Source organism: Peromyscus eremicus, chromosome 3, assembly GCF_949786415.1.
Source record: "Peromyscus eremicus chromosome 3, PerEre_H2_v1, whole genome shotgun sequence".
Lineage (NCBI taxonomy): Eukaryota > Metazoa > Chordata > Mammalia > Rodentia > Cricetidae > Peromyscus > Peromyscus eremicus.
The window spans coordinates 30,366,010-30,378,713 of NC_081418.1; the positions used below are offsets into that span (position 1 = coordinate 30,366,010).

Here is a 12,704-nt window from a genome sequence, read left to right on the forward strand (position 1 = left end):
CCATAACAGGTGTGTCATAGTTTTCTCAAACACGGTAATTTTATTGAGGATTAAGCATATGCATGTTCTCACTGGTCTGGAAACATATCCAAGATACATAATTAAATAAAAGATTAAGATAAGAAGTTGCTAATATACTTTTGAAGGGCCGTTTTAGTGACTATTGTTAGAACTGTTTAGCTTGTCAGGGCTTTCTCTAACACTAGGGTAGTTTTTCATTTTGTTGCATACTCTATTGTCATATCTGGAATGTGTTATATTGCCATCTAAAACCAACTGCTTTTGGGACCTGGAGATGATTATGATGTCACTAGTGTTAGAGAAAGAATAATATGAACCAGAAGTTCAAGAAGAAGCTTCTCCAGAGTTAATGTCAGGAACGGGAAAAAAATAGTTCATCAGGATGCAACCTGAGATTCACCTCTGCATCTTTACCAAAAGCATGCAGACTTATGGAAGATGGAATTCTTGCTTGTAAACTTCTTGCAATGTTGGTGTGTTCATTTTCTTGGCTGTGTGTGACAGAGGTTTTATTTATTATCAAATATTCAACATGCCTAACTCAAAATCACAGATTAGGTAATCAGTCACGATTTTGGCCTTTGGGCATCTGAGTACTTTTGCTTTATCCTGTATTCATTCTATTATTAACAAAATTAGTTCTCTGTGCTCTTGGCAGTAGGGAAGGCCAAGGAGCAGACTGTGCTCTTTGAGGAATTTCTTTAAGGGTAAGGCGAATGGGCCTCTGCATTTTTTTCTTGCTGGGTAACTTAAAGCTCTTGTTTTTTTATTGATTTTTTTAATGCTGATGTTTTATCTTTCCTTTCTCAGGACGAGACACCAACGTCTTGGTCTATATCAAGAGAAGGCTAGCAATGTGTGCCCGGCGACTTGGGAGGACCAGAGAAGCAGTGAAAATGATGAGAGATGTGAGTTTACATTCCTGCTTGGGCTTGGCAGCAACACACCTGACAGAATGGACCTTGAACACGGCCAGTGACAGCACAGTGGTCTCATGGGCCGCAAAGGCAGCTTCCAGCTGACAGGGTGAACAACCTGGGGCAATTTAATTAATTTCTGTGCTCTGTTTTCCTTGTGTGTAAGGTAACAGTAGTTTTCACAATAACCTTGTAAGATTCATGTAAGATTTAAATGAGATAATATACACAAAGCATTTAATATAGGGTCACTGGCATATTTTTAAAAATCTCAGTAGATATCTTATTAGTCAACCTTTGGGACTGTTACAGGAAACCAATAATGAGATTAGACATTTTAGATAATTTACTTCTTTATTTTTAAATTTTGTTTCAAGATACTATTATGTCTAGTAATTTAATTATTTTTTATTGTTTGAGAATTTCGTACATACATAGCATATGCATGACTCCATTCTCTTTTCCTGCTTCTCCAGCTCTCCTTCTGTCTACCTCAACACTCCCTCCCAGTTTCATGGGACTTGGTGTCTCCTCCTGCCATGCCAGGGTCTTCTCTGGCTGGCTCTTGCACAGGTCTCATGAATGACACCACAGCCTCTGGGAGTTCACATGCACTGCTCCCCTGTTGTGTCTGAGAACACTACTTCACTGTAGTCATCCCCTGTGGTTCCCAAAGTCAACCCTTCTGCTCCTTCTTACTCAGTGATCCCTGAGCCTTGGGAAAGGGTAGATGGTTTACTTTTTCAGTGTGTAGTTATTAGGAAATGAGTTATGGGTCAATCTGTTTTTACGTTCAAATTTAGTATTATAACGAGCTAATCCTACTGTAGCAATTTGAATCACTTTCCTAGATTCTTGAGAACCAGGGTATTTTATTAGTTGTAGTTATCGTAAGCACTAAGAAGAAGGAATGGAGAGATGGTTCAGTGGTTGAGAGCACTAGCTGCTCTTCCAGAGGTCCCAAGTTTAATTCCCAGCACCCACATGGTAGCTCACAATCTGATGCCCTCTTCTGGTCTGCAGGCATACATGCAGTCAAAGAGCCTGCATACAAAAAGAAAAGAAAAAATAAAAAAGGCGTTGTGATTTGACTTATTGGCAGAGAACATGCAGAGCATGGAAGAGGCCCTGGGTTCCAGTGCAAGTGCCAAAGTTGTGTAATAAGATACAATTTAAGGAAGAAAGAAGAAAAGATACATGCAGGAGGGAAGCGGGAAGGTTGTACGTATGTGTTACAAGACAGACCGTGGTTTCAAAGGAAAACGGTTTAGGGAGCTTTTGTCTCCGTTTTTGGTTGTTGTCGTTATTAGTAAGAACCATTTCCATAAAAAAAAAAAAAAAAAGCTGACTTCAATGTGAATTGCATCTATAATTTTCCTTTTAAAAACTGTCTCAGGAATCCCTTGTCAACATTCCATTCTTCTCCTGTATTCCTGAGTTAGAGCACATAAGTAAGAGCCTTTCTAAAGGAAAATGACCCAAGAGCCGAACAGCAGTGGCATCCCGCTCCATTTTGAGCTCGTAGGTTGTGCATAGGCCTGTGCAGACCTAGAGCCATGCTCAGCTTGCCTCTGGAGGGGCTGCTGTTCCCAGGAGTTTCAGGGACTCTCTGGAGGAGGGAGCATGGCATCAAGGCTTGCCTGGTTCTTTTTGTTGGTTGTAGCACAGCAGTGCCAAGGCCCAGGTGAGGTATGTGCTCCCCATGCCTGGGTCTGCTACTCCACTGAACAGCTGGACAGTCCCAAACTGGAGGGAGAGGAAGAGGAAGATCAGGAAGGCGACATGTGCTCCTCCAGGATGGAATTCTTTTAACTGAAGAGAGGATTCAAAAAATAACCATTATACCACATGAGAGCTAATTTAAGGAAAGGAGATTTCTGAGGAGACATGAATTGTTCTTAAAGTTTGCAGCCTGCAGAAATTTCATCCCCTATATAGCAGGGAAACACTGCCAAATCACTCTGGCTGTATGGAGCCGGGACCTTAACAAGGATGGGCCTTGATTTTCTCATCTTAACTTTCCAGGCGCATTCAGCTTTATCTCCTTTCGTCTCTCCTCTTCCCCCTCTTCCTCCTCCTCCTTCCTCCTCCTCTTCTTCCTCCTTCTCCTCTTCTTCTTCTCACTTAGCCTTAATTAACCTGGAGCAGGTATAATACACAGATGAACGTATTTCAGTGATCTTATTGTGTGCATAAGCATCCTTAGGAAAAGCAAATTCTGGCTATTTTAATTCTATTTTTCCCTTGATCTTTTCTGCTTATTTTCAGTGTATACATATAAAATTTCATATGCTTAAAATCAACATATCCATCATGTATTTAGTGTGATGGCTTTGGGTTTAACATGATTTTGTATCTACAATTTTACTTACTGCTCTAGCCCAAATAGAGGTTTAGAGAGAACGTCTGGGACCCCGGGTGAGGCGCTGGCAAGCAGTCCAGAAGCCTGGCTGTGGACTTGGGTTTGCCTTTTCTGTCATGTGAACTAAAGGCAGCTCACTTTCTGCTGTGGGCCCGTCACAGTCCTCCATTAATAGGGACTAATCCTTCCTACCATAAGGAAAACTCTACTTGATGAAGAGAATCCAGTTAAATAACGCGAACACACTTGGCTTGTAATATGAAAGCTTATAGTTTCCTTCATATTTTCCATTACTTAAGTTATGCATATGATTTTTCTTGCCAGTTGTCCTGAAGGACATCTTGAGATAATTCCAATTTCATTTTTAAATTAAAATTTAAGTATTCATTTTTGAAAATTGTCATAATAATGTGCATATTTACTGGGTAGAGCATAACATTTTATGCCTTCACTATTTACTGATTAGATTAGGGAACTGGCAGTTCTTTACCTCAAACCGGCTTTGTTTTCTTGAGTGAATAAATCAATCAAATAATCTCGTTTGGGTTTTCTCTACATGCCCATATATACCTACCTACATACCTATTGCATAATCTATATGCACACAGATAGGTGTGACTTTTGTATTACCTACAAAACGGCCTTTCATTATTAAAATACCAACACACATTGCCTTTTTTCTGAGTTTATGGAGTGCCCATCAGTATAGGCCCTGCTGTGGTGACCATACTCTTATGAGGAACAGTGCCAGGCTTGGGAGAGATGTGTTTTAAAGGGGAATATTGAAAGTGTGTTTCAGAAACTCCATAAGTGCCCTGGCACCCCACACAGAGGATGCAGCTGGGCATTGTTGGCCAGGCCTGGCTTGTCACTCACTCAGTTGTGTGGGTCATTCTTCTCTGAGGATGACCTCCTTTAACAGCATGTGCAAAAATCCTCTTGCCGTAAAATGCTCTCTGATAAAATAGCCCTGTGGGTTCCGGGGCAGCCTGATGATAAAACATTTAAGCAGGAAGAACTATTTTTTTCATTGAGACACAGCTACCTCTTCTCCATATGCATGAGTTTAAATTATCCTGGAGCAGATTTTAAAGTGGAAATTGGAATGCCAGTGTTGGAACACCTTCCACATTGAGAGCAGGGCCATTTGAAGAAGTTTCTCTGGAAAAGCCTCAAGGAAGGGCAAACCCGATGCGCTATAATTGAAAGAACATGAAAGGGAATTCTGGGAAGGTGGCTGAAGAGAATTCTTTTATTTCCACAATTTAAGATTGCACAACTGTTGAAATAAAATATTGGATTTTGTCAGTGAAATGTTGATGAGGTAAATGTACACTTGACTCTCTGTTGTCAAGATTAATAGAGTCTTCCTTCTTAAAACAACCTGTTAACTACTATGTATTCCAGGGTGATTTTTTTTTTAATCAGAACCAAAGCTCCTTTTCCATAGAACTCTTTTGCAACCAAGAGTACAGAAGCACCCTAGTGCAAAAGAAGTGTTTTGGAAATGAGCAGAGCTAAGGGAGCACATGGGCTGTTGAGCTTTGCGGCAATGTGATGGTCATTTAGAAAGAACAGAGTTGCATTTTCCTGTCTTAAATTTAAGGAAAAGTCATTGTGTTGGTTCTTATCTTTAATAGTTGCTCTATGACACTGCTTTTACTTTTGTTTTTTCCTTTTAACATCTACTATGCTTGTCTCTCTCTGGTCCTATTTGAGTGTATTTGAAGTACAATTCGCAAGGCAGATGTCTGTGGTCTGACTCCTTAGACATACTTGTCAAGCTGGGTGTGAATAAACCATAGGGATGGGATAATCTGCCTCTTGAAAGAACCTAACAGCTCCTGCGATCATCTGTTTAGAGCAGATGTTCCAAAGCTCAGCTCTGTGAACATTCTGGGCCATATAATCACTAGTTGTGGGGAGCTGTCCTGTGTGTTGTAGGATGAGGGGACTGACAGGTATACTGTAGTGACCAAAGTCCCATAGGTCTCCAGTTGTCTCCAGACATTCCTAAATGCACCTAGGCTGTGGTGGTGGTGGTAATAGTGCAGGATCATTCCTCATGAAGGAGTACCAGGCTAGCGCATCCAGGGCTGAGTAGATCTGTTTCCGTACACACTTTGTGTGTGTGTTTCACTTACAGCCTGGACTCTGTTTGGGCACAAGCCTCCAGAGTACCCTAGACTTGACCAGCTTTGGTTGGATGGCTGTTTTGCCCATATGGAATTCCATAAGGAGATATCAAAGCAAGAAGAATAACATGTTGGAGGTTTTTGTGAGTTCCTGGTTAGAGGCCGATGTGGAATCATGACCTTCTTTGCTCCTTGTCCGTGATCTCAGATCAGTGTTTGTCTTCTTTCCCCGAATCTGTAGCCTTTCTAAGAGTCGACTTGTCCCCGCTACTCTCTGTACTGCTCTTCACATCTCTGAGCCAATGTCTTCCATTGTTGTTTTACTGTCCATGCAATATCCCTTCTCTTTTCATGTCCTGACCTCTCACCGGACACAGATGTCACACTCTTGGAAACATTTTGTACAATCAACGTAGAAAAGTGTTGTGACAAAACACACAAGCTAGCATAGGGGAGTGTGGTGACACGTTGTTTATAATCTAAGAAACAAAGCTTGCCTGAAGATCAGAGGACAGAGCCAGCCACAGAGTTAGCCATAGAGGTTCAGGCAGTGGTGGCACACACCTTTAATCCTAGCAGAGAGATCTGTCTGGATTTCTGTGAGTTCAAGGCCACACTGGGCTACGGGAGATTAATCTATCTAAAAGAGAAACAGAGCCAGGCAGTGGTGGCACACACCTTTAATTCCAGCACTTTGGACCTTAATCCCAGCACTAGGAAAGTTGAAACAGGAAGTGATATGGCTGGGCAGAGAAAGGAATACAAGGCGGGAGGAGACAGGAATTCGCTCTCTTGCAGAGGCTCTGTCAGGGTGAGGAGTTGGTGGGGTAAGAGGTGGTAGCTGTGGCTCGCTCTGCTTCTCTGATCTTTCAGCTTTCACCTTGATATCTGGCTCTGGGTTTTTAGTATAAGACCATTTAGGATTTGTGCAACAAGGGAGGAAAATTTATGCTCGCTCAGAGTCTCCAAGGTTTCAGTCCATGGTCAACGGGCTCCATTGTTTCTGGGTTGTGCTTGAGGTAGTTCATTATGGTAGAAGGATATATCCAAGCTTTGGCAATCAGGAAGAAGAGGTAGATGGGTGAAGGCCAGGAACAAGATAGACCCTTCAAAAGCATGTGATAAGTGACCTACCTCCTCCAGTCAGGCACTGCCTTCCACAGTTTCCTCCATCTCCTGTTAGTTCATTCAATTATGAATTGATTCATGCATGTCTGAATCCATTGATTATACCAGAGCCCCCATGATCCATTCATTTCCCAATATTCCCACCTATGAATGTTGTGTTGAGGTCTAAGCCTTCAACATGCAGGTTGAAGGGAGTATTTAATATCCAATTCATTACATTCTTCCCCTCAGTGGTCCTAGTATCCAAAGGTTTCATCTTCCCAATTAGCCAAGCCCAGGTGACAACATTCGGTCTCAGAGTCTTAAGTACCATCTAAATATTGATCAACAATTCTGTATTGTTCACTGTGTTCTAGAAAAGGTCAAGGTCATATCTAGTGAGCTCTGGAGAGTATTGTCTATATCGGAAGTGCCTAGGGGATACTCATGGTGATATTACAATTATTAAATGGACTAATTAATCCAAAGTATTTGATACAGGCCATTATGAGGAATAATAGCTCATTATTGGCAATTCTTACCATCATTTTAAAACTGTATTAGGAAGTAACATCTTACTGTGTTATCAAGTAAAGAGTAAAATGATAAACATTACATGTATGATATGATTCTTTTTTTTTCAATTAAAAATAGATGCTATTATGGACTAATAGCTCTCAAACTTTCTACTCTCAGAGCCCATTTAAAATTATTTGAAACCACTGAAGTTTTGTATGTATAGGTTTATTTATTCATATTTACCATTTTGGAAATTAAAACAGATTTTTTAAAAAAATTATTCATTTCAAAATAGAATTGCAAATATATTACATATTAACAAATGTATTTATGGAAAAATAACCATATTTATTTAGACAAAACAATTATTGAAAAGAGTGTTATTGTTTTAATGCTTATTCAAATCTCTTTAATGTCTAACTGAGTAGGAGATAGCCAAAGTCTCCTGTCTAATTCTGCATTTAGTTGGTAGTCTCAATATGTGGCCTCTGGGAGTGATGCCAAATGCATACGGAAAATGTGAGACTAAGAAAAGAAAAATGTATATTACTATAAAATAGTTTTGATATAGAGAAACCTTGAGAAGGGCCTTCTTTAAGGATGTCATGATGCCCATTTATACAAGCATAAGAAGATAACCTGGAAATGGAAAGTTGTTAGCAGTAAAATTAAACTATCCTTTAAAATTTTTTCTATAATACTGAATTACTGTAATAAGCATCTTATTTTCTTGTAATAGCTAACCTAGAATTTAACATTTCTAACGCATGCTTCAGAAACCAGATTTGGAGAGATGGCTCAGGTGGTGAGTGCCCGCCACCCAATGTGAGGACCTGAGTTCTCATCTCTGTTGACCGTGTGAAAGGCAGGCACAACACTGCACACCTGTAACCTTAGTGGAGAGCCAAGCACAGGAGGAGCCAGGGGCTTGCCTGGCCAGTCTGTCTGGTTAGTTTGTGAGCTCTGGGTTCAGTGAGAGACTCTGCCTCAAAAGCATAAGGTGGGCCTTGGGACTGCCTATGAAATAGCATATAGATCTCCAGTATTTGGATGAAATTAAAGATAGCAATGTATTGTTTTCTCTCTGGATGTAAGATTATTATAAGACTGGTCCCTTTCACTTGCCTTGGTTAGACAATTTCTATAATGGAGAATCTATTTTGCCTAAAGAATGACCTATTTTTAGTAAAATAAAATGTAGAGCAATAGAAGAAATAAGGTGCACAATAATTGAGACAGACATCTGTTGATGACCTCTAGCCTCCACACACATATGTACAAACCCACACAGACACATATTATACCACACCATCAAAAATACACATATACACCTGGGATTAGTTAAAACTTGTCAGTCATTAAGGACTGCTGATTTTCATTTTGCTATTTGATAAATATTTACAAAATCAGTGACTTATAAAAGAGAACTAGTGTGCCCTATAGACATTGTGAAATATATTTTTATAAGAATTTTGTGTGTGTGTGTGTGTGTGTGTGTGTGAGTGTGTGTGTGCATACATGTGGAGGTGGAGGCCACAGATGACTTCAGGTGTTTTACTTTGGGTACCATCTACCTTTTGGACAGGGTTTCTCACTGGTCTTTAACTTGCCAAGTAAGTTAGTCTGACTGGCCAGTAATCCCCAGGGATTTACCTGACTTCACCTCCCCAGGACTGGGATTATAGCTGCACACTTAAAAAAAAAATGTGGGTTATGGGAATTGAACTCAGATCCTTACACTTGCAGGACATTAACTTTACTTACTGAGTTTCTCTCTCTCTCTCTCTCTCTCTCTCTCTCTCTCTCTCTCTCTCTTCCCTTCTCAGCCCCTCTGTAAGATTTCTGCTCTTATTATAAAAATGCAAAGGTCCTTTTTAGGAAGGATGCTAAAGGAATATTTTTGAAGGCCTATTTCTATTTTTACCTCATTCATTCATTCTTGATTTATGTAGCCCTTTTCCTTCCTTTTTTGACTTTTTATTTCACAAGTCATGTGATTTTCTTATAAACAGTTCTTTTTGTTTCTTTCCTTAAGATTGTCATGGATTGTTATGGGCAACTTGATTTGGTTGATAACTTGATTTAAAGGTCGTTAAGGTGAATAGTTAAAGAAAGTACACCCTCCTTATATGAGGATGGAGAGTGGGAAGGATGCTTTTGTTACCTGTAGGCACCCAGAATCCACTTGAACAATTTATTTTCAAATCTTGATATACAGGTATACCATTGAATTAAATACAAACAATAAAATATGTTAATAAATGTTGTTATAGTGATAGCTGGCACATTTCTAGATTCTTTCTTTGCTGTATGTACAAATAGTGAGCCTTGAAGGTAAATGCTGTCAGTAAGAACTCACTTGTCATAGAAGTTAGGCTTACAGCATTTGTTTTAGCAACACTGAAAGCTCAGGGGTGCTGGCCATGAACAGAGTGTGGAGGAAGAAAACAAAGAGGACCTGGCTTCTGTGTCTCAGTGGTATTTACAGTTAGTCCTTTATAGTTTTAGTGCAGTTTTGCCTTTCCCAAATTCTGTTCTGGTTTTGTTCAGTGGCTCTTGTTTGGCATGCTTTTTTCTGATTCTCTGCCTTCTCTTTCCCATTTTTCCTGCAGCCTGATTTTGGTCTTGCTATTTCCACTTTGCCCTAAACCATTCACCGTTCATCCATATATTTATTCAACAAAAATAGGTGGACTATCTCTCCATATCAATTTCTGTCCTTTGTGGGTTCTAGAACCAGTGAACAAATCAAAGGGCCTTACCTAGTTATATTCTAGGAGAGAGGAGCACTCTTCTAATAACTAATAACATAGGTATATTTTCAGAGTACACAAAAGTGATGATGGTGAGGAAGAAAAGCCATGTAGGGCAGGTCTAGGTTGAAGAAGCCCAGGGATGGAGAAGAGTGAGTTCAGGGAAGTCAGAGTCAGACAGTGTGGGCAGGTATGCATGGTATAGAAAGTGACATTTAGACAGAGACTGAAGTGGGTATTAGTCCTCTGACATAGGTTTGGGAGCCCTGAGGCAGGAGAGCACCTGGAATGTAGCACTAACAACAAAGGAGTCCTGGGTGAACAGTCAGACAGATGCAGGGGAGAGAAAGGAGGGCCTGAGAGGTCACGTGGGTGTGCAGGTGGTGGTCAATTCCACTTTCACTGTAAGTGAGGTGGGGAGCCTTGCAAGGATTTACTGCCGTGAGGTGAGGGAAAAGCAGGGAGGGCAGACAGAAGAGTCTTGCCCTGGTGTTGCAAATAGATGCATGGCTCAGGCTGGCATGGTAGCAGAGGTTAGCATGGTTAGTCTGCGTTTTTCCAAGGCATATCTGAGAGAAGTTGCTAATGAACCAGAATGTGTAGCACGAGAAGAATGGAAATCAGGATGATTATGAGGATTTTGCTTCATAAGGAATGGAGTTTTATCGGCTAAGGTGTGGAAACTAAGCAAAACAGGCTCAAGAGGAAGAATTCTGTTTTGATCGGTTATAGCAAAAAAGCACCTGTTTAAGGTAAATAATGACATGACCCTTTGTGGCCTGTAGTGACTCTGGCTTTTTTGAAGCAAAGAAACCACTCAATAGAAGAGAAGTAATGACATCTGAATTTCTAGAGTCCCTCTACATGCATGGTGAGAGGCTCCACTTGTTACTATGGTGCTTGGATGCCGCTGCCTCACTGGTTCCCGAGAAGCCCCTCTATTCCATCTTACAGAATGTGTAACATGGTGCCGTGTGTGTGTTGACAGGGCTTACCTTTGTCACTCAGCACTGTTTGAGGTTCTGTGCATCTTTGCTCTGTTCACCTCTCGTAGTTCCCATCTGCTGTCTGGGGTTGTCCTTGCGTCATCAAGCTGTCTGGACTTCAAAGGACCATGTGGCTCTGGTAACTTTGTTGCATACAATTTTACTGAAAAATGAAGGTTTTATACTTTTGTATATTTATCCCATTTGTGTTTATTGCTTTTATTATTCTGTGGAGAGTAACAGAATAATTACTGATTATTTTCACATCCTTTCATTGTTCGTATCTGTCAAACTCTTCTCTTTCGTCTCTCCCAGTGAAAATGTCCAGCATTTGGAGTTTTTACTTTACTCTTCTAGTGTCCCCAATTTATTAAAATCTACATTTACATTCTTGATCATTTATTAAGCCTCCAAATATCCGTCATTTGTTCCCTAATGATGTAGCTATTTGCATAGTATTTGCAAAACTAGTTTTCACATTTATATCAGAATTTGTCACTTTTGTGCTTAGAAGCTGTAACTGAATGGTCACTGCATTTAGAATAAGATGCAGACTCAAACTCCTCATGTGGCTGCAATTTCTTCCAAAGTAATGCCATTTTTTATCATTCATTAGAATGTTAACCACATTGGGTTGCTCTTTGTACCTGACTTGATTCTTGTTTAGACTCTGCCCAGGACACTGGCCCAAATCCTCAGCCTTTCATGATATCTGTCTGAAGAAACACATGTCTGTGTGTGTGTGTGTGTGTGTGTGTGTGTGTGTGTGTGTGTGATACTCTCTTTCTAATATATCACTAGCAGTTACATCTTTTCCTGCTTTTTAATTCCCCCCTTTCACTTTTGAAATTATCTAATTATTTATTTGTTTATAGTGATAATCTTGATTGTCTAACTCCACTACCAAATAGACTCTACAAGGGAAAAAACTTCACCATCTTCAATGGCTCATGATGTGTATTCAGTGTTTGCTAAATTAATTAATATATGAATACGTGGAGGGGAGAAGATGGGCGCATTTCCCGCCACATTTCCCGTCAAGCACTGAGGAAAGACTTACATGACAGTTTCAGAGCTACACATTTAAGGCTAGTTTTGTAAACAAAGCCCAACACTGAGGCCTCTCTAGTTGTACTGCAGGCAGTTTCGCTCTATTAGAGAGGAAACTGTGGCTTCCTTGGCTTCTACCCCTGTTCTAGACTCTGGCAGCTAAACTCTGGGAAGCAGCAGCTGCTTCCCACTCCTCTGCTGTTTTGGGGAGGGTGGAGGTTTATCTCCTTGTACCATCTTCTCAGTAGTTCCTTAGGAGGGAGGGCTGACTTACTTGTCTGTCTTCCATCTCCGTTTGGAAGGCCTTTGTGCTCTTTCGCTGATGATGGGAGCTGCATGGAGCTTTGAGGAAGACCTCAGTGTGTGTGCCTTCCTCGAGATTCTCCTGGTGTTCTCACAGAGCATGGCTTTGAGGCAGATGTCTCTTTTCTTTCTCTGAAGAGGTAGGGACTGCCTTTGCCACTTCTTTCTTTGGGATACAGAATCTACCCTCAGACACACACAGAGGAAATGCTGCTCTCGACCTGATTTCCTTTGTCAACATCCATCTTGTCACTGATGAAGATACATACCCAATGCTTAGAGCTGCCTGAGAGGATCCTGATAGAACAAGCCCTGATGAATTCTAGGTTGTATTAATCCGCAAGGTTTAAGAAATAGAACTGCGGATGGCCTCACACCTCTGCACACATGCTAAAGAACTGGATTTACTGTTCTATTAGAAAAAAACAAAACATGAAGTTGGGAGCGGGCATGTTGGGGAGACACAGGGGCAATAGGAAACAGATGTCATTCATATTTCATTGTATACGTGTATGAGTTGGCAAAAAGAATTTTGTTTTGATGACAGTAAG

At 40.6% G+C, this 12,704-nt stretch overlaps 1 protein-coding gene across 10 annotated transcripts in view; it reads left to right on the plus strand.

The window, feature by feature from the left end:
* The window catches only part of St7 (suppression of tumorigenicity 7), a 238,527-nt gene that overhangs the window by 155,185 nt on the left and 70,638 nt on the right, over nt 1-12,704 (plus strand). For all 10 annotated transcript variants that reach the window (XM_059257399.1, XM_059257400.1, XM_059257401.1 and 7 more), the window contains one exon: nt 832-929. In XM_059257399.1, the coding sequence (XP_059113382.1) occupies nt 832-929 (98 nt within the window). The remainder of the gene's footprint in view (nt 1-831; nt 930-12,704) is intronic.